A 22,860-nucleotide genomic window follows, 5' to 3' on the forward strand; every position below is an offset into this window, starting at 1 on the left:
GATGCATTTTAAACCACCCAGACACATCAAAGATACAGTCATCCTTCTGAACTGAACTGCAGGACAGGAATGAAACGGCTCAGGGATGTTACCATGAGGACATGATTTAAAACAGCTACAGAGTTCAGTTACTTTGAAGGAAGAGAACTGAGGATGGATCAACAACATTGTAGTGAGTCCACAATAATGACCTAAATGACAGAGTGAAAAGAACAATACAAATATGCAGAATAAAAATACTCCAATACATGCATCTTGTACACAACAAGGCAATATAGTAATACTGCAACAACAACAACAATACAGCAAAGAAATACACTTTTTGACCAAAATGCAAAGCCTTGTGTTTGTGGCAAAGCCAACACAACACATCACTGAGTAACTACCTCCATTTTTTTCAAGCATTGTGGTGGCTGCATCATGTTATGTGTATGCTTGACATCGGCAAATAATGGGGAATTTTACAGGATAAAAAGAAACGGAATGGAGCTCAACACAGGTAAAATCCTAGAGGAAAACCTGGTTCAGGCTGCTATACACCAGAGACTGGGACAGGAACTCACCTTTCAATAGGACAAGAACCTAAAACCCAAGACCAAATCTACACCAGAGTTGCTTACCAAGAAAATAATCAATGTTCCTGAATGGCCAAGTTACAGTTTGTTACATAAATCTGCTTGAAAATCTATGGCAAGTTTTGAAAATGGATGTCTAACCATGATCCCCAACATCTAGACAGAGCTGGAAGAAATCGTTTAGAGTGTTACCCAAGAAGATTCACAGCTGTAATCGATGCCAAAGGTGTTTCTAACATGTATTGACTCAGGGACCTGAATACCTTTGCAACAACTATATTTATATTTTACATTTTTATATTTGTTCAAAATAAAAATATCTGGAACTTTTTTTTAAATGAAATCCATTTGAATCCCACTTTGTTATACAATAAAATGTGAAAATATCCAAGGGGTCTGAATACTTTTGCAAGGCACTGTAATGCCGTGGTGCATAGAGACAAATGTGCAGTTTTATAGATAATCTCATGCTATTCTACACATTTTGCAATGAGGCTGAGAGAATGTTTTGTTTTTTTAACAACCACAAGCTCACAGATATTCACTTCTATTTATTTTCATAATACAAATCAGGGACACCTTGTTTGACATGAATACAAACTATTTTATTTTGTTAACATTTCCAATCTAAAAGCAAAAACAAAACACACGTACAGATTTAAAGATGCAGAATCCCAGATTGATGACCAGAGATGAAGCTCTAGATAGATATCTAGAATGATAGAATGACAGATAGGTAGGTGTTCTCTGTGTACAGGGTGTCTACTGGGAGCAGTGGTGTGGCTCCAGTGTGTGAGTGACGGGGGTCTGGTCCTTTAGGGTGGCCTCACAGGTGACTGATCCAGCCTTCCTCCACTGGTCAGTGGTGAGGGTGAGGCTGCTGCTCCAGCTGTAGTGACCGTCCTTCTCCAGGACCTCCAGGCTCTGGCTGCCCTGCAAGGGCCCCCCGGCCCCCAGCCTCCAACCCAGCTTCCAGCCCTCCGGGAAGCCCCTGTTGGCCAGGCACACTAGGGCCACATTCCCCTGGTCCTGCTCCTCACTGGAGGGAAGTAGGACAGTCAGGGAGGGAGGTACCACACCCACTAGGAGAGAAGAAGAGGGGGGAGAGATGGAGAGATGACATGTAAGGGTTAAACTGGACAAGAACCTTGAAGAACTTTCAGCAACTTTAATAAGAAGAAACAAATATGTTATTTGTGTTGTATAAAATAGTCTGTAAAATGGCAGGTTATCTATAAACATATGTTATTTGTGTTGTATAAAATAGTCTGTAAAATGGCAGGTTATCTATAAACATATGTTACACACTATTTAACTTCCCTCCAATAACATCTATGAAGTGTGACCACAAACTACAGTCAATGATGTGTTAAAGTACAGGAAGATAACGTACATGTCTACAATATAACATGTTTAATAATGCTGCTGAACTGTTTTTGTGTATTTAAAGACATCGAACATGTCAACCTATTATTTTCTATTTGAGGATATTTGGTATATGAAGTTTTTGTGCTTCAATGATCATTAGAGTATATGGAAACACCACAAATTATCGAAAATCAAATAAATGAAACAATTTCTCAATAATGACTTTATGTGACTTTATAAATGTTCAATTGAACCTATTATAATAAGGATAAATCTCTTGTACTTACAGTCAACGATGAGTTTGGTGCCGCCACCGAAAGTCCACCACAATGATACAGACTGTCGTGGAAATTTCCTTAATTACCAAATGATGAGAGCAAATCACACACCAGTCAGAGTTATGCTTAATCTTCACCTTTAATAATAATTCAGCTTTTGCAATAGCATTTTGACTTTCAACAGTTCAGTATCTCTAATGAAAAGTTGAGAGTGGTCAACATAATGGCAAATGGGATCCTTTATAGCAAAGATCCACCACCCCCTAGGTGACATGACAAATCACAGGTCTTTGGAACTTACACAAAGAAAGACTTTACTTCAGAGAGGAGTATCCCCTAGGAAGACAGAATTGGCTATAAATTATCGTTCAGTTTGGTCTCCTAAACAAAGCTCTTATCTCGTCCTTGGTACAAAATGGTACCAAGACATTACCCCCACCCTATGATATATATCAAATTGTCATTTAGATACAACCAATTCTAAATACAACCAATCCTGGACAAACTCATGGAGAGGAGAGTGAGGCATATAGGTCAACATAGGAACAACAAAAGAGGGAGCATAGAATGATTCCAGACACTGCCATCCTCCTTTCCCCGATGGGAAAAGTAGGGAGTGACTTGCACACAGACACAGTGGAGCAAAAGATATGTTTACACATGATGACACCTTGACCTCTCCCTTCTCTGCGGCCCAAACAACTTAGTCCTGACAGAGAACAGATAACTGCCAATGGCCACCACTATAGTACAACAAAATACATTCTTATGAGAAATAACTCTTAAAATATCATATCAATATCATGAAAATAAAACATCCTATCTATGTTACCCAACTAATTCTGATTATTCCCCAACATTCCCCTCTCAAGGGACTCAGTCCCTTCTGAAGAATCAGAATAGTAACATGGCACCTTACTAACAGTAGTTGCAGAGTATATAATACAATTTAAAAAATCCATAATCAAAATTTAAAGATAATAAAGAATCAAATCCCTTCAATGTAATTATTCACCCGTCAGAAACTGAGTTTACAATGTTTATACCATAATACAGACTTGCACCTGTTTAAACATATAGAATAATACATTTGTTGAGTAAAAATAAAAATAACAAAACATATAAATGCTCCCACAATTACAAGAGAACCCATGTCTAAACACAGGCATCATTACAACCTACAGAACAGTCATCCCTCTAAGTCCTCATGCTTAGAATTGGGTTCCCCACTATCAGAGATATAGTCAGGAATCGGGAATGGGTCAGGGAAATCATTCATATACAGTGAACCCTCTCTATCTACACTGTCCAGTGAGAATATTTCACTGTGTTCACCTGATTGTTGTCCATCAATCTCAGATTCCTCATCTACACCTACTTCATTTGCAAGCAAGGGCATAGTAAGAACAACATCAACCACTTTATTAAACAATTTCTTCACACAAATGATAATTAGCAACAGAGCAATCAGTATTATTAGACCATAGATGAACCAGTGGAAAATGGTCGCAGCCCAAGCACCAAACACTGACTGAACCCATCCTAACGGATTCCAGTTGATGTCAGGCTGGTGTTCCCTTTCGAGAACACCCCTAAGCTCTTTCAAATGTTCCACTACAATAGTCAAATTGTCATCTCCCTGGGGTATAAATGTACAACAGTGATCTCCTATAATTTGACACACCCCTCCTTCACGTGCTAGCAACATGTCAAGTGCCACCCTATTTTGTGTTGCCATGAGTTGAGTGGCTTGTAATTCTGGTCTTATCATAGGAAACCCTGCAGTGGTCAAATTTACCAGGGATTCCAAATGATATCCTAGCCTATCCAACTCATGTGCATTCTCCGATGCCCCATACCAGGGGATTAAACCACGCCAGAACTTTTCCAATTTCGAGGATCGTCGAGAGTCACTAAGGACATTATTGTATTGTGAGATGTCCCTCTTAATTAGTCTTAACCTGCTTGGAATAGAGGAATTAGTTTTATGCATTACCACAAGGGAGATGTTTAGTTTACCAAAAATACAGCACCCTGTCCAATTTGTGGGTAGGTAGAGATAAGCTTTATCACCACAAATCCAATAATGATCAGTAAATGTTGCCGAGCCAAATTGATGAGGAGAACGATTGTCAGTTTCAGCATCAATAATGGTGTGTCCCACCCTCAATCTAATGGGGTATCCAGAGCTGCATGTTCCCTTCTTCCAGCTACATCCTATTGGGAAAACACTATAATTGACACATGTTGACATTCCCAGATAGGATTCATTCAATTGTGGCATGGAAATATTGCTTGGATTGTGACAATGACAGGTCCTAAATGGGGTTCGCCGGGGTTGGACTTTAATAGGTTCTGGTACACGGGATCTAGGTTCTAAGATTATTCTACTACACCAATGTGAACAATCAAATCCCCCCCGTAAATCTTTTGTTGATGACAAATTACCATTAATGCATTTATCCCTCAGTGTTCTACCTAGTGAAGGTTGACCCCATGTGTTCTCATTGGACAAGAGCGCCTCTAGTGCACATAGAGTGTCTTTAATGCTGACCTCTACTGAATACTGTAAGAATGGGGAGATCGCTGAATGTGGAAACAAGCTACATACATAACAGGAGATATTTCCTAACATCAGTTCAGTCTTTACTGTATAGTTAAGCAGTGACCACCAAGTGTTTCCTTCGTGATTCCTACTGTGATGCTCATCCAGTGGATGCATTGACCTTCTTCTTCTTTCGATATGGGAGCGGCTATTGTTTGCTGGACTCCTGTCCTGAGCCTGCCGTTGGCTCGAGCTGGAGTGGCTGTTATTTAAGTCCTGCAGTGGGACTGAACGGTTATCAGTCGAGTCCGTACCATGTTGTCTTTCCAGGACCGGTTGTCCTTGAGTCACTGTCCATATGGCAACTGTAATGAGAAGGCTCAAGACCAGAGCAAGAAACATGATGCGTAGAGTCTGGGCCTGATCCTCCCATCTAGTCGGTGACTTCCGGCGTCTCTGGTCCTCCATCCTTAGGGTCTGGTGGGCAGTATGGCACCTTCCTGCAGTGATTGGTGTGGATCCAAGTAGACCTCTCAGCTACGCGAACAGCAGTGGGGGTAATCAGCATCACCTGGTATGGTCCAGTCCACCTCTGCTGGTTCCAATGCTTTCGCCTCAGGTCTTTCACCACCACCCAGTCACCTGGTTGCAGTTTGTGCAGGATCCCCACCAGTGGCTGGGGTAGAGCCGCTTTCACCCTGGGGAAAATAGCCTTCAGGACATTGTTTAGAGCAGTACAATAACTTACCATGTCATCGTCACAGCCCATCAGTGTCAGCTTGTTCTGTGGGAAGGGAGAATTAATCATCCTCATTGGTCTACCTGTCAGAACCTCATGAGGAGCCAATCCAGTGGTTCTGTGGAGCCTCCCTCGCATGTACATCAGAGCCAGGGGGATCACAGTGACCCAAGAAAGCCCCGTCTCTGCCATAAGCTTCACCATCTTAGATTTCAGCGTTTGATTAGCGCGTTCAATTAAACCACCGGATTGCGGCCTATAGCTACAATGGGTCCTGAGGTCTATCTGCAGACTCTCAGACAAGTTCTGTATCACCAGGTTTACAAAGTGGGAGCCATTGTCGCTGGTTAATTTAGATGGTAACCCCCACCTTGGGATGATCTCCCTAAGGAGATTCTTGGCTACTGCCATAGCAGTGGAATGCCGACATGGGAATGCCTCTACCCACTTGGAAGGCATCCACTATCACCAGACAATATTTGTAACCTTGACAAGGAGAGAGTTAAATAAAATCCATCATTATGTGTTCAAATGGTCCTTCAGGGGTCGGATGAGCCGACAGTGGCATGGGAATACCTCTTCCCATGTTGTTAGTCATACAAATCACACATTTTGCACAGAATTGTTCAGCAAACACAGAAAACCCAGGTGCAAACCAAAATGTATTTACAAAATCAACAACTCCCCCCTTTGACACATGATCTCTTCCATGTGACAACTTAGCTAAGTAGGGGAAACATGAACGTGGTAAGACTGGTAGCCCAGCCGGGCCCAGCCAGAGTTTCTGCACCTGATCATATGTACATAGTCGTTTCCACTTCCTCAACTCAACAGGACCTACAGAGGATTGTAAGTCAGAGATATCAGTGGGAGAGAAGAGGTTACTATCAGGAAGTAAAACCATCTGTAACACAGGGGCCTCCAAGGAGACAGCTGCTGCCTTAGCTGCCAAGTCAGCCATAGCATTACCTTTGGAGACAGGGTCGGAAGAGTTAGCATGAGCAAGGCACTTACAAACAGCAATTTCAGAAGGGAGCAAAATAGCTTTTAGCAAGTTATCAACAAGTTTTGAATGAGAGATCGCCTTACCAGAGGAAGTCAGGAACCCGCGCTGTTTCCACAGAGTACCAAAATCATGTACCACACCAAAGGCATATCTGCTATCTGTATAGATTGTAGCAGACTGGCCTTTAGCTAATATGCAAGCTCTAGTGAGTGCAAAGAGTTCTGCTGCTTGAGCAGAAAGGTGGGAGGGTAATTTAGCACTTTCCAATGTGGTTGAGGCAGTAGTAACTGCATACGCAACCAATGGTTCTCCTTTCTCAGAACGCTGAGCAGAGCCATCTACAAACAGTTCCAAATGTGCATTTTGCAAAGGGACATCAGTTAAATCCAACCTTGGTTTAGAGACAAGCTCCACCAGGGCAGCACAGTCGTGCGGCTCTCCATCATCCTCGGTGGGCAACAAAGTAGCAGGATTTAACACAGTGCACCTCTTCAGGGTCACATGACACATTGTCAGAAGAACATTCTGATAATGGAGCAGTCGAGCTGGTGTTAGATGGGCCGTCTGTGAAATAAGAGCATGTACAGCATGAGGAACGTGTACAGTGAGTTCACACATGGCAACAATGTCTGCACAAGCCAACCCAGCTTCAGTAGCAGCAGCCACAGCTCTCAAACAACAAACCAGACCTCTGGCCGCACTGTCCAGCTGTTTGGAATATTACCCAACTGGGCGCTGCTTTCCTCCATGTTCCTGTGTTAAAACAGATGACATAAAACCATTTTTCTCACAAACAAAGAGGTTAAAAGGTTTAGAATGGTCAGGGAGCCCCAAACAGGGAGAAGTAGTCATGAGTTGTTTCAGTTTGGTCAGAGCAGTCAGTCCCTCTGGTGTCCACTTAATTTTGTCACTCATAGCCATTGTGGCCATAAATAAGGTCAGCAAGCGGCTGCACCACCTCAGCATAGTCAGGTAACCACGCCCTACAATACCCTGCCATACCAGTCAATGACATCATGTGTCGTTTAGTAACCGGCTGTGGGACAGAGAGAATAGCCTGTATCCTCTCTTTACCCAGCTGCCTGCCATTGGGAGAGATGTCATGACCCAAATACCTCACTGCCTGTGAAACCAACTGTAACTTCTTCTTTGAAACTTTGTGGCCATTCTCAGCGAGAAATATCAACAGAGCCCGAGTATCAGTTTCCCAAGTTTCCACTGAGCTGGAGCACAACAACAAATCATCCACATACTGAATCAGAGTGCTACCCTCAGGGGGTATAAAACCCTCCAGATTTTGTGCTAAAGCCGCTGAAAAAATTGCGGCGGATTCCACGTAACCCATTGGAGCGACGGTCCAAGTAAAACCATTTCCTAGAAACGTGAAAGCAAACCAGAACTGAGATTCTGGTGCCGCTGGAATACTGAAAATGCATTTGTCAAATCAATCACAGAGAACCACTCTGCTGTGGGTGGTACCGCCCCCAGCAGTGTAGTAACATTAGGAACCACCGGGGCACGGGCAAAAACTGCATCGTTCACAGGCCTTAAGTCCTGGACAAATCTCCAATCACCTGAAGGTTTTCTAACAGGCAAGATAGGGGTGTTACAGGGTGATTCTGGACAGGGAATCAAAGCACCATTAGCTAACAAGGATGCATGAACAGGTGTAATACTGCTATTGCCTCCTTACTGAGTGGATACTGTGCTCTAGACGGGCGCCTGGTATCTTTAGGAGTGACTACCATTGGCTCAGCTCCCTTTATTCTCCCAAAATCATACTTGTCCCTTGCCCATAGGCATTCAGGGACCCCTCTCAGGAGGGGTGAGTCTTCACTCAACAACATGATATTGGTAGAAAAAGAAACCTGATCAACACCATGCACACCCCTCTCAGTTGGTGTTCCCCAACTGAGTGGGTAACAACTTGTCAGTGTGCTGGGTGAATAAGTCTCCCAGTCTGCAGCATCAACCAAGCATTTAATCCAAATTCTAGTATCCACCCATTCTACTCTGTCTGATTTTGCCAGGGACACATGTGGTGCGCTATCCTCAAACAGGTAGAGCTCTTTCTGTGCAGGGGTTAGATTAACCCCTAAAGCACAGAAAGCACTGCTACAGTATAAACCCTCACACTGCACTGACTCATTCTGTAATGTATCATACAGCCATTGTTTCTCATAATGGAGATCTCTTGTCAATGGTGAAAAATGGGAGGTGCAATGTAAGCCTGCTTCAGACATGAAACTGCCCTCGTGGCCCCAATGGGTTTTGGCCAATGAGAAAACACGAGCAATATTGGGCACCTCATCATCAACATCCCATGCATAATACCAGTCACAACACTCAGACATTAACATCAATTGCTCCCCCTCTTCCTCCTTTTCCTCATGAATAACAGTTAAACCGGTTCGGCCACATGTTATGTTGATGCCCAGTTTACACAGGAGGTCCCTGCCCATCAGATTGACAGGACAGTGGTCAGAGTAGAGAAATTGATGTTGACACTTCTCCTCACAAAAGGAGACAGGCAGAGGCATAGTTACCTGCTCTCTGAGTGGGAGGCCTGAAGCCCCTATAGTTTTGACTATTTCATTAGACATGGGAGGTTTTATCATAGCCTTGCAGTTAATGACAGACATAGCAGCCCCAGTATCAACAATACATATTAAAGACTCACCATTGACGCAAGCCTCCACTGTTGGCTCTACTCTCGGAAGGGTGTGACACTTTAAAAACAAATGCTCTTGTTGCTCTGAGGATTTTAGCACAACTGTCCCTGTCTTCTCATCATGTCAATACTCCTCCTCCTGTCCCTGTCCTGGATTGTACAGGGTCGTCTGTGCCGGCGGCCCCGTCTGCCAGGCTCCAGTTTGTCCTCTGCCTGGAGGGACTCCTTGTGGTCCCCACTGTTGCTGTTGCTGGACCCCGTGTGGTGGCCCGACCTGCCATTGCTTGGGAGGTGGCTGCCACGGCTGTTGTTGGAATGGGGCTGTCCATGCATGTGCTCCTTTTCCTCCTCTTCTTGCCCCCTCCTCTCGGGCCCCTCTTCTCGGTCCGCCCCTGTCTTTGTTCCTCTGTGGATTCGTTGGCTCAGAGCAGTCAGCAGCAAAATGACCCGGCTTCCCACTGTTGTAGCACCTGCGCACTCCACCCCCTCGTCCTGTCCCTGTTGGGGCTGCTCCCTGGTAAAACGTCATCTGGGCAGCCTGTAGTTTCTGTGTCTTTACTTTTTCTTCCTTTATTTTTTCTTCCTTCTGAGTACTTTGTTGTCTCTCAGCATGCTTGCAGTGCTGTACCACCGTTGCTAATGGCTCAGTCTCCCAACTGATGCAGGTAGTCCTCACAGCTTTCTCCAGGCCCGTTGTCAGACCAGTTTCTTTTTACAGATATGGGCTATCTCAGCAGCAGATGGTTTGTACTGACCCACTAATACCCTCATCTCTGCTGAATATTTCACAGCGTCCTTACTTGGGTCTGGTAGGTCCTCTACAATGTCTTTGATTTCATCTTGTCTCCACGTCCTCTGGACATACACAATGGGGTTCCATGCTGCGGCGGCAGCAGCATTAGCATCATCAGGTTGAGGCTGAGGGTTAGGACAGGCCATCAGAGGGTATTGATGATACATGTCTGATGCTGGGTCGTATGGGAAGGGGGTAGAGACACGCCTCTCCGTCCTGGTCCGTAGACGGTCCTTCAACGGGGGAGTCAGCTGGGGTGCCCCTCCGTCCTCACTTTCCTCACTGGAGCTGAGTGGAGGAGCCTTGAGAAAAGGATTGTTGATCTTTTTACCCTGCTGGCGTGCTCCCCCCACTGCACCTCCAGTGAGACTGGCCGGAGTCACTCCAGATCCTGTCAGGACTTCAGCCAGGCTCCGTGCCAGACGATCAATCACCGTGGTGTTGGGAGAGACAGGGGGTGGCGTTGTAGTGGTCTTGCATCCAGCGGATCCGCGGGAGGCGCCTGAGGAGGAGGGAGGTCCGGCAACACTGGGTAGAGTTTGAGGAGTACAGTAGGGAGGGGAACAGTCTCTGTCATCATCATCCTTCCTATTCCTTCTCACTGTTTCATCTTTCCCCTTCTTTTCTCCTTCCTCAGTCTGAACTACCATATTCTGACAGGGTTTTCCCCGAAATGTGTCCTGTCTTTTCTTCCGTTTGTCAGCTTCCCTTTCCCATTTCCTGAATTTCACCCAGTCAATTTGATCCTTTTTTCCTAGTTTACCTTCCTTCTCTACCAATCTCTGTCTTACCTCATCTAACAGCGTCACACTTAGTGTCCCTGTCAAAGGAAAACCACCCTCTCTATGCCATAGAAGTACCTGTTCCAGAATATCCCTACCCCATTTATCTACCATAACCTTCAAGGCTCCAGTAGGAGGGTCCGGAATATCTGGTTCTTTGCACTCGCGCGCGCCCATGGCTCCTTAGTCTCTCACACACACACACACACACACACACACACACACACACACACACACACACACACACACACACACACACACACACACACACACACACACACACACACACACACACACACACACACACACACACACACACACACACACACACACACACACACACACACACACACACACACACACACACACACACACACACACACACACACACACACACACACACACACACACACACACACACACACACACACACACACACACAATCTCACTCCCACTCTCTCTCTCACACACACACACACACACACACACACACACACACAGGGAGAGAAAAAAAATTACAACAGGAATTCCTTAAGTACTTCACACAGAATTTTACTGATCACCCACACAGGATTGGTCAGATGCTCACACAGAACTGGTCAGATGTCCACACAAAACATCAGAACATAAAAAGGTAACCCACACAGAGTCAACCTACCGCGCCCACACAGAACGCTCTTACAAAATACTCACACAGAGTAACCCAGGGCATACCTGGCTAGCACATTTAAAATAATTGGAATTCACCACCTCTGAGAGTCACTTAGACAATCACACAGATACACAGAATGAGGTCCTTCTTCCACTAGGGCTTCACCAAGCTCTAAGTCCGATCCAACTCAACTTCAAATGTGGTTTGCTCATCTCACCTCTTTTTTTATTTTTTTTATTTTTTACTATGTTCGGGATGTGGTATCCACTCGGCTCGCTGCCTCTCCGATCTTAGGTTGGTCCATCTGCTCCGTTCCCGAAGTGTGGTCTCCCTGAGATCCCGAGTTTGAGGGATCCCTTGTGCACGATTACCTAGGTCGTCAGGAGCGGTCACCGAGTGAAGATTCACATCCCATCCCCATCTCCAAATGTCGTGGAAATGTCCTTAATTACCAAATGATGAGAGAGCAAATCACACACGAGTCAGAGTTATGCTTAATCTTCACCTTTAATAATAATTCAGCTTTTGCAATAGCATTTTGACTTTCAACAGTTCAGTATCTCTAATGAAAAGTTGAGAGTGGTCAACATAATGGCAAATGGGATCCTTTATAGCAAAGATCCACCCCCCCTAGACGACATGACAAATCACAGGTCTTTGGAACTTACACAAAGAAAGACTTTACTTCAGAGAGGAGTATCCCCTAGGAAGACAGAGTTGGCTATAAATTATCGTTCAGTTTGGTCTCCTAAACAAAGCTCTTATCTCGTCCTTGGTACAAAATGGTACCAAGACATTACCCCCACCCTATGATATATATCAAATTGTCATTTAGATACAACCAATTCTAAATACAACCAATCCTGGACAAACTCATGGAGAGGAGAGTGAGGCATATAGGTCAACATAGGAACAACAAAAGAGGGAGCATAGAATGATTCCAGACACTGCCATCCTCCTCTCCCCGATGGGAAAAGTAGGGAGTGACTGGCACACAGACACAGTGGAGCAAAAGATATGTTTACACATGATGACACCTTGACCTCTCCCTTCTCTGCGGCCCAAACAACTTAGTCCTGACAGAGAACAGATAACTGCCAATGGCCACCACTATAGTACAACAAAATACATTCTTATGAGAAATAACTCATAAGCATATCATGAAAATAAAACATCCTATCTATGTTACCCAACTAATTCTGATTATTCCCCAACAAGACTCATTGAACGGCCGTACAAAAACCTCCTGCACTTTACACACACCAGTAACTCTCTACACAACACACATTCAACCCTCCCACAGATTGTCTGTCAAAACACCCTACAGACGTAGGTCATAACTTTCAAATGAATTGACTTTGTTGTTTTAGATTTTTCATTTTAGCTGATTTCCCCCCTGAATATAAAATATAAATGTTGTAGGTGTCAAATATCTCTGACAAACTCACTAAGTAACTAAGTACAAGAAGGCAGCAATATAGAATAGCAATACAGTATTATTGAATGAAAACACTTACATGTAACTAAATACTATGGTCAAGTCCTTCCACAGATTTAGTCAGCTATTTCCTTCCATGTTTAATATTATTATTGTGTTGCAGTAACAGTTTCATCATCTGTCCTGAGGAAGGGTGTTTCCATAGAGAAGGTGCTTTGCATTGGCAGCTCATGCTTCAGTGCTCTGGGAGTGTTTATAACCCTGTGAGTTTCAGAATGCAGGACTGAGATCTGTCCAGACACTTTAAGACTGCAGTGTTATCAGCATTGGGTACAGTCTTCTCAGAGCCACAAATGATGATGATACCACTGATTCCCCTGCTGACCACTCTGGGGTTCCTGACTCAGGGTGAGAAAGTCTGCTCTCCGACCTTTCTGAACTGCCGTCTTCAGAGAGCATCAGTTAAGAAACAGAGAGGTTTTGAGAACAGGAGTTTGAGAAGCCTCTATGATACTGCTTGTACATGGTGCGAGAATACAGTTATTTTATTTACGATTATTATAACTTATCCTCCACCTCTCATTTCCAGAATCATCTGGGGCTGGAGTTGTGACTCAGTCTCCTACTGCCAAGTCTGTTAGTCTGGGAGAGACTGTGTATCTGAGCTGCACAGCCAGTAAGGGGGTGGATGATGACCTGAGCTGGTACCTGCAGAAACCTGGACAGTCCCCTCAACTCCTCTTCTATAAAATAAGTCAACGTCAGTCTAAAACTCCTGGTCATTTCAGTAGCAGTGGATCTCAACCAGATTTTACTCTGACCATCAGTAAAGTCCAGGCTGAAGATGTAGGAGATTACTACTGCATGGGTGTGTACACTGATGGGAGGACACAGTGATTTAGAGTCATACATAAACCTCCCTCAGTCAGACTGCACAGAGACTGTACTGCTGCAGCTGGGACCTACTGCAGATGCTGAAGGGCAACAGACATTAAACACTGGTTCACTGAACACAGACTTAAGATCCTCACACAGCGTTAGACAGTCCCACACCAGGACAATGTTACCCTGGTTACTCATGACAGGATCATAGTTCACCAAACCACCTCCTCTACACAACCATAACCATAACTTCACCTCCGAATAGAAACAACCACTTTACTACCAGACCATTGACCTTCATCTCTGAAATGTTCACATAGAAATACATTGTGTAGAACAGACATCATTATCTGTCAAATAGAACATTGAGCGTTAAAGTCTTGAATCTTCTAAATGCTTCACCTCACTGAATGCAGCCTTGATTTGCATGGTCAGGGTGGGATGGTTTGGCTTCTCCCAGAATAGATAAGTTCTATTCCCAGGGGGTCAGACAGACATACAGAGAGCGAGAGAGAGAGAAAGCGAGAGAGAGAGAGAGAGAGAGAGAGAGGGAGAGAGAGAGGGGGAGAGAGAGGGAGAGAGAGAGGGAGAGAGAGAGAGAGAGGGAGAGAGCGGGGGAGAGAGAGAGAGCGGGGGAGAGAGAGAGAGAGAGAGAGAGAGAGAGAGAGAGAGAGAGAGAGAGAGAGAGAGAGAGACAGAGAGAGAGAGAGAGAGAGAGAGAGACAGAGACAGAGACAGCAGAACACACATACAACAACTGCCAGTACAGGACAGATTACATATCTTACTCATTTAGAGGAAAAATATAGTTGTCAAAAACTAAGCTACATTTCCATTTGTTGTCACGGTAATTACATGAGTCAACTAATCCATGATGTTATTTTCCAAATCCAACTTTATTAGAACTGAGACAGACAGCAACATCACAGTAACAGTCTGAGTACAGAACACATTGAAGTCTCCTGTAATCTATAAAATACACATTACTACCCAGGACTGTGGTCTCCCCAACAGTACTAGAGTTTACTCAATATACTACTCTAACACTCTAACACACTACTACTGCTCCAACCAGGCCCCAGACCAGACCAGAGCCTCGTCTACTCCTGCATCCCCAGACAGAGCTCCTGTTGTAGGCCTCCTCCAGTAGGTCCTAGCCCAGACACTGGCTCCTGCAAAGGGGGGAGACCCTCCAGTCTAAAATAAATACTAACATTATGCCTTCTAAACCCTCCAGTCTAAAATAAATACTAACATTATGCCTTATAAACCCTCCAGTCTAAAATAAATACTAACATTGTTGTTTCGTTTACAGAGTTTGAGTCTTAAAATGTCTGGTGTTCAGTATTTCTATACTCTGTAGTGTTTTGCAAGTAGTAAAGGAGAAAACACTTACTTTTCAGCAGCAGTTTGGTCCCTTCACCGAATGTGAACCACAGTGATACAGTCTAGTTAAGACGCCATACAACAACCTCCTTCACACAAGAGTGAGCACACACTGTGTTAACAGAACCACTCATACAGCTCCACAGTGTCGTACAACTTTACTATACTCATAAAGCATTACACATCTTCACATACAACTACAGTATTTTACACTCTTAATATAGGAAATATTATAGCAAGTAATACTCATGTTTTATCATTCACATTAGAGTCACTTAGCAGACACTCTTATCCAGAGCATCTCTGTGCATTCATCTTAAGATAGCTAGGTGGGAAACCACAATCATTAAGCACTTTATGTACCTATATAGCATACTCTGATTAATGAAGTCTCTGATTTGAGCCTCTTTAAAGTCTCTTCACCCAAATTCACTGTTTTTCATCCAACGATGTCACTTGTTATCAGATTGCATTATGGGCAGAGTGAAACATTGTCATTTGCAGCAAATATCAATATTGACAATTGTGACATTTTACTGTCAACATCAGAAATATAAAGCAATTCACATGATGATTATTTTCAGTTTATTATTCTGTCCTGAGGAAGGGTGTTTCCATAGAGAAGGTGCTTTGCATTGGCAGCTCATGCTTCAGTGCTCTGGGAGTGTTTATAGCCCTGTGAGTTTCAGACTGTGGGACTGAGATCTGTCCTTCAACACAACAGAAACCACGACAACCATGACAATGATCACCATCTTCATCTGGACACTGGTCTGCTGCTGCCTCAAAGGTCTGTTGGTTTCTAACTCTTACAATGGGAAAATGACATATTGTTGAGTGCCTTGTATAATCATCGAAATAGATCTCAATGAATTACTGTCCCTGTATAAAATGTTATGAAATATAAATAATATCCTTTATATACTCGTTGATCAATTCATATTTTTCCTCTTCAGGATCCAGAGGTCAGGTGACTGTGACTCAGCCTCCTGTAGTGACATTTTCTCCAGGAGACCCTGTCACTCTGACCTGTACAACCAACCCTGAAGTGTACAAATGGAGCAATGGAAATGAGGGTGCGTACTGGTATCAACAGAGACCTGGAGAAGCTCCCAAACTCCTGATAAAATATGTAAAGACACGGCTAGATGGGATTCCTGCTAGATTCAGTGGCAGTGGGTCTGAGAGGGACTTCACTCTGACCATCAGTGGAGTCCAGGCTGAAGATGCAGCAGTTTACTACTGTAAGAGTGTCCACAGGGGAAGTGTGTTCACACAATGATTTAGAGCCGTACAAAAACCTCCTGCTCAAAATACACACATCGATGGTCCTCTGAACACAGAACTAAGGGTCTTGTTATATGACATCACCAAGTATAACCACTTTACTAACTCAGAAATAATGGTTACAAACTAGTTTCATAACTCTGCCAACCTCCAATATCTACAAATATCCTCCTTATCAGAAAGATACAGGTGAAATAGTCCCATTGAGGATGAATAATCCATATCAGGTCAACATAAAATCATGTGTGGGGCTAAAAGGTTGGTGTGCCTCAATGCTTGGTTGACCAACCAGACAAACACAGCTGGCCAACACATCTGTGGAGCAGTATTGGGTGTGTACGTTCACGACTGTGTGTGACAGATAGAGAGCCCTGTGAAACAGAAACTTAGATTTCCATGTCCCCTCTCCCAGAATAGAGCAGTACACTGCCCAGATGTTCCCCCATCCTTACACGACACCAGCGCTGGACCAGAGGAGGTCAAAGATCAAAGTCATAGGTTAGATGTCAGTCACAGATCATTTTATAGGTCACTGCACTAATCTTGTGTGGTGTGCAGAGGAAGAGGTTGGACACAGGTCGTCAGCCAGACTAGTAAAGGTCAAAGATTGAAATATCAGAGGTCAGTTTCCCAGGGAAGAGAGTCAGTTCAACCCCAACATGCCACCAGACTGCCTGTTACTTTATTGCAGTCAGCTTTTTGTTTTCTTGCCAAAGAGAATAGTTGACAAGAGCACCATTTTCTGAGGTCATTCTCGTGGTACCCACTAGAATGGCATGAGGAAGTCTTAGATAACTAGTGATCTACATCTGAAGATTCATCATGAGTTCATCAGGAATCAGCACTGCGCCAGATGGAAGTCCTTCATCCCAGTCTAGAATACCTCCAGGGTCACTGACAGGTCAGCCAGTGGCAAAGGTCAACTGTTCCAAAGTCACATACTCAGACACACACACACACAACCTCCTAATGCCTCTACCAGTACCTGTCCTGTACCGCACAGGGGCATCTCCCAGACCCAACCCTGAGTAAACTAGACTGGACATCAGTCAGAGGACAACATTCACCTCCAGGTGATACGTCTGACCTTGCAAGGTCATCAAATTAAATCAAACTTTATTTATACTGCACATTTCAGACATGGAATGCAACACAATATGCTTCACAGGAAAAACAAATTAAAACAATGAAAATAAAACCATGAAATATTTACTACACAACAAATACAAGATAATAACAATAAATAATAACAATAAAAACTGAACGACTGAAAGGGAAAGCTAAATATCATCCATATATGAAAGGCCTTGCCTCTATGCTACTAAGCATTACAGCACATGACCATTCCTTACATCAGTGGAGGGTTTGAACAGGCTCCTGCAGTGGACCGGACAAGGACTTACTGATAATCCTCTTTTCTTAGGAGTCAAGGAAGGAGGTCACAATGAATCACACGTCTCCTCACCCACACTGTGTGAACGCTAGAGTCAGGAGATACAGGAGGGTCAAGACGTTTGTCTATATACAGGAGGGTCAAGAAGTTTGTCTATATACAGGAGGGTCAAGATGTTTGTCTATATTTATTTATTTTAATTTTACCTTTATTTAACTAGGCAAGTCAGTTAAGAACAAATTCTTATTTTCAATGACAGCCTAGGAACAGTGGGTTAACTGCCTGTTCAGGGGCAGAACAACAGATTAGTACCTTGTCAGCTCGGGGGTTTGAACTTGCAACCTTCCAGTTACTAGTCCAACACTCTAACCACTAGGCTACCCTGCCGCCCCTATATACAGGAGGGTCAAGACGTTTGTCTATATACAGGAAGGTCAAGACGTTTGTCTATATACAGGAAGGTCAAGACGTTTGTCTATATACAGGAGGGTGTGTGTGTGTGTCCTTTATGTGCATGTGTGTGTGTGTGCCTGTTTGTGTACTGTGTGTGTGCATGTGTGTCTGTGTGTCCTATATGTGTATAAGTGTGAGTCCTGTGTGAGTCCTGTGTGTATGTGTGTGTGACACCAGTAGTAGATATAAATACCCAGGAGCTCCCCAAGGAAGGCTAATGGATTAATAGCTGCTGGATCTGATGTGTTAACTCACCTGGTGTCCTTCATGTCACGGCTGCCGCACGCAGGAAGTGCCTCAGTCAGAGGTGGTGATATCCTGCTTGCGCTGATTTCTGACTGACACGATACTGGAGGTAAGCAGAACACACACCTCTTGGATCGCGCCACGCCCACAAATGATTCTTAGTTATTTTCTCTTCACCTTTATATTCTGCTTCCAAAGACAAACAGAATACCTGTCTGGAACAACGCTACGAAAATGGAACCTATAAAAATCATGTAGCAGCGTCTGCTAAATGACTAAAATGTCAAACGTAATGGAATAATGGGATACTCAGTCACCTTCAGATACTCAGTCACCTTCAGATACTCAGTCACTTTGAGATACTCAGTCACCTTCAGATACTCAGTCACCTTGAGATACTCTGTCACCTTGAGATACTCAGTCACTTTGAGATACTCAGTCACCTTCAGATACTCAGTCACCTTCAGATACTCAGTCACCTTCAGATACTCAGTCACCTTCAGATACTAAGTCACTTTGAGATACTCAGTCACCTTGAGATACTCAGTCACCTTGAGATACTCTGTCACCTTGAGATACTCAGTCACTTTGAGATACTCAGTCACCTTCAGATACTAAGTCACTTTGAGATACTCAGTCACCTTGAGATACTCAGTCACCTTCAGATACTAAGTCACCTTCAGATAGTAAGTCACTTTGAGATACTCAGTCATCTTGAGATAATAAGTCACCTTGAGATACTCAGTCACCTTGAGATACTCAGTCACCTTCAGATACTAAGTCACTTTGAGATACTCAGTCACCTTGAGATACTAAGTCACCTTGAGATACTCAGTCACCTTGAGATACTCAGTCACCTTGAGATACTCAGTCACCTTGAGATACTCAGTCACTTTGAGATACTCAGTCACCTTCAGATACTCAGTCACTTTGAGATACTCACTCACCTTCAGATACTAATTCACCTTCAGATACTAAGTCACTTTGAGATACTCAGTCATCTTGAGATACTAAGTCACCATGAGATACTCAGTCATCTTGAGATACTCAGTCACTTTGAGATACTCAGTCACCTTCAGATACTAAGTCACTTTGAGATACTCAGTCACCCTCAGATACTCAGTCACCTTCAGATACTAAGTCACCTTCAGATACTAAGTCACCTTCAGATACTCAGTCACCGTGAGGTACTCAGTCACCTTCAGATACTCAGTCACTTTGAGATACTCAGTCACCTTGAGATACTCAGTCACCTTGAGATACTCAGTCACTTTGAGATACTCAGTCACCTTGAGATACTCAGTCACTTTAACCTGTTGAGTGTAGGGGGCAGTATTTTGATGTTTGGATGAAAAACTAAACTGCCTATTAAACTGCCTATTTCTCAGGCCCAGAAGCTAGAATATGCATATAATTGTGCATATAACACTCTAAAGTTTCCAAAACTGTCAAAATATTGTCTGTGAGTATAACAGAATTGATATTGCAGGCGAAAGCCTGAGGAAAATCCAACTAGGGAGTGCCTCTTATTTTGAAAGCTCCCTGTTCCATTGCATGCCTTCCCTCCATTTAAAGGGATAGCAACCATATTCCTTTCCCTATAGCTTCCACATGGTGTGAACAGTCTTTAGACATAGTTTCAGCCTTTTATTCTGAAAAATGAGCGAGAACGATCACATCACGTCAGTGGATGGCTAGGTGCCAGCAGAGTTTTGCATGCGCAACAGCTTGGAGCAGACATTTTCTCTCCCATTTTCTACAGGCCGGTTGAAATATTATCGATTATTTATTGTAAAAACAACCTGAGGATTGCTTATAAAAAATATTTGACATGTTTCTACAAAATGTACGGATACTATTTGGAATTTCCGTCTGCCCCGTCGTGACCTCTCGAGCCTGTGGATTTCTGAACAAAACGCGCCAACCAAATGGAGGAATTTTGGATGTAAAAATAATCTTTATGGAACAAAAGGAACATTTATTTTGTAGCTGGGAGTCTTGTGAGTGCAAACATCCGAAGATCATCAAAGGTAAGCGATTCATTTTATTGCTTTTCTGACTTTCATGACCAATCTACTTTGCTGCTAGCTGTTTGTAATGTTTTGTCTGCTTAGAGAGATGTCCTTACATAAACGCTTGGTATGCTTTATCTGTAAAGCTTTTTAAAATTCTGACATGCCAGGTGGATTAACAACAAGCTAAGCTATGTTTTGCTATATTGCACTTATGATTTCATGAAAATTAAATATTTGTAGTAATTTCATTTGAATTTGGCGCTCTGCAATTTTGCGGATGTTGACGAAACGGGATGGGTGCGCCAAGAAGTTAAGATATTCATTCACCTTGAGATACTCAGTCTGCTAAACCTGGAGTCTGTGTGTGTGTGTGTCCTAGCGGTCATTCTGTTCATTGTCCATTTATACCTTTATATTCTGCTTCCAAAGACAAACAGAATACCTGTCTGGAACAACGCTACGAAAATGGAACCTATAAAAATCATGTAGCAGCGTCTGCTAAATGACTAAAATGTCAAACGTAATGGAATAATGGGATACTCAGTCACCTTCAGATACTCAGTCACCTTCAGATACTCAGTCACTTTGAGATACTCAGTCACCTTCAGATACTCAGTCACCTTGAGATACTCTGTCACCTTGAGATACTCAGTCACTTTGAGATACTCAGTCACCTTCAGATACTCAGTCACCTTCAGATACTCAGTCACCTTCAGATACTCAGTCACCTTCAGATACTAAGTCACTTTGAGATACTCAGTCACCTTGAGATACTCAGTCACCTTGAGATACTCTGTCACCTTGAGATACTCAGTCACTTTGAGATACTCAGTCACCTTCAGATACTAAGTCACTTTGAGATACTCAGTCACCTTGAGATACTCAGTCACCTTCAGATACTAAGTCACCTTCAGATAGTAAGTCACTTTGAGATACTCAGTCATCTTGAGATAATAAGTCACCTTGAGATACTCAGTCACCTTGAGATACTCAGTCACCTTCAGATACTAAGTCACTTTGAGATACTCAGTCACCTTGAGATACTAAGTCACCTTGAGATACTCAGTCACCTTGAGATACTCAGTCACCTTGAGATACTCAGTCACCTTGAGATACTCAGTCACTTTGAGATACTCAGTCACCTTCAGATACTCAGTCACTTTGAGATACTCACTCACCTTCAGATACTAATTCACCTTCAGATACTAAGTCACTTTGAGATACTCAGTCATCTTGAGATACTAAGTCACCATGAGATACTCAGTCATCTTGAGATACTCAGTCACTTTGAGATACTCAGTCACCTTCAGATACTAAGTCACTTTGAGATACTCAGTCACCCTCAGATACTCAGTCACCTTCAGATACTAAGTCACCTTCAGATACTAAGTCACCTTCAGATACTCAGTCACCGTGAGGTACTCAGTCACCTTCAGATACTCAGTCACTTTGAGATACTCAGTCACCTTGAGATACTCAGTCACCTTGAGATACTCAGTCACTTTGAGATACTCAGTCACCTTGAGATACTCAGTCACTTTAACCTGTTGAGTGTAGGGGGCAGTATTTTGATGTTTGGATGAAAAACTAAACTGCCTATTAAACTGCCTATTTCTCAGGCCCAGAAGCTAGAATATGCATATAATTGTGCATATAACACTCTAAAGTTTCCAAAACTGTCAAAATATTGTCTGTGAGTATAACAGAATTGATATTGCAGGCGAAAGCCTGAGGAAAATCCAACTAGGGAGTGCCTCTTATTTTGAAAGCTCCCTGTTCCATTGCATGCCTTCCCTCCATTTAAAGGGATAGCAACCATATTCCTTTCCCTATAGCTTCCACATGGTGTGAACAGTCTTTAGACATAGTTTCAGCCTTTTATTCTGAAAAATGAGCGAGAACGATCACATCACGTCAGTGGATGGCTAGGTGCCAGCAGAGTTTTGCATGCGCAACAGCTTGGAGCAGACATTTTCTCTCCCATTTTCTACAGGCCGGTTGAAATATTATCGATTATTTATTGTAAAAACAACCTGAGGATTGCTTATAAAAAATATTTGACATGTTTCTACAAAATGTACGGATACTATTTGGAATTTCCGTCTGCCCCGTCGTGACCTCTCGAGCCTGTGGATTTCTGAACAAAACGCGCCAACCAAATGGAGGAATTTTGGATGTAAAAATAATCTTTATGGAACAAAAGGAACATTTATTTTGTAGCTGGGAGTCTTGTGAGTGCAAACATCCGAAGATCATCAAAGGTAAGCGATTCATTTTATTGCTTTTCTGACTTTCATGACCAATCTACTTTGCTGCTAGCTGTTTGTAATGTTTTGTCTGCTTAGAGAGAT

General features: G+C 43.2%; 1 protein-coding gene, 1 long non-coding RNA gene and 3 gene segments (V, D, J or C); 2 read left to right on the plus strand and 3 right to left on the minus strand.

Moving 5' to 3' along the window:
* Positions 1-1,153: 1,153 nt before the first annotated feature.
* On the minus strand, positions 1,154-3,414 carry LOC109879727 (Ig lambda-2 chain C region-like). The segment is given in 3 exon segments: positions 1,154-1,657; positions 2,231-2,298; positions 3,404-3,414. Coding segments are annotated over 3 exon segments (399 nt in total).
* Positions 3,248-13,146, minus strand: LOC116354007 (uncharacterized). Its single transcript, XM_031792633.1, has 3 exons — positions 12,927-13,146; positions 9,192-11,852; positions 3,248-5,464 (listed from the first exon to the last, which is right to left on the minus strand). Exon 2 carries the CDS (start codon positions 10,932-10,934, stop codon positions 9,879-9,881), a length of 1,056 nt encoding a protein of 351 aa, XP_031648493.1. The 5' UTR covers positions 10,935-11,852; positions 12,927-13,146; the 3' UTR covers positions 3,248-5,464; positions 9,192-9,878.
* Positions 13,141-13,759, plus strand: LOC109879742 (immunoglobulin kappa variable 3-15-like). The segment is given in 2 exon segments: positions 13,141-13,255; positions 13,437-13,759. Coding segments are annotated over 2 exon segments (363 nt in total).
* Positions 13,760-14,603: 844 nt separating this feature from the next.
* Positions 14,604-15,683, minus strand: LOC109879749 (uncharacterized). The gene is made up of 2 exons (XR_002253589.2): positions 15,126-15,683; positions 14,604-14,901 (listed from the first exon to the last, which is right to left on the minus strand). It is a non-coding gene; the product is annotated as an uncharacterized LOC109879749 (long non-coding RNA).
* Positions 15,684-15,770: 87 nt separating this feature from the next.
* Positions 15,771-16,412, plus strand: LOC109879750 (probable non-functional immunoglobulin kappa variable 6D-41). The segment is given in 2 exon segments: positions 15,771-15,905; positions 16,072-16,412. Coding segments are annotated over 2 exon segments (378 nt in total).
* Positions 16,413-22,860: the final 6,448 nt, after the last annotated feature.

This window comes from Oncorhynchus kisutch, linkage group LG16, assembly GCF_002021735.2.
Source record: "Oncorhynchus kisutch isolate 150728-3 linkage group LG16, Okis_V2, whole genome shotgun sequence".
Classification (NCBI taxonomy): domain Eukaryota; kingdom Metazoa; phylum Chordata; class Actinopteri; order Salmoniformes; family Salmonidae; genus Oncorhynchus; species Oncorhynchus kisutch.

Bases quoted from the DNA above. Each gene is read 5' to 3' on its own strand.
- LOC116354007 (XM_031792633.1), bottom strand. From the start codon at position 10,934: ATGGGCGCGCGCGAGTGCAAAGAACCAGATATTCCGGACCCTCCTACT.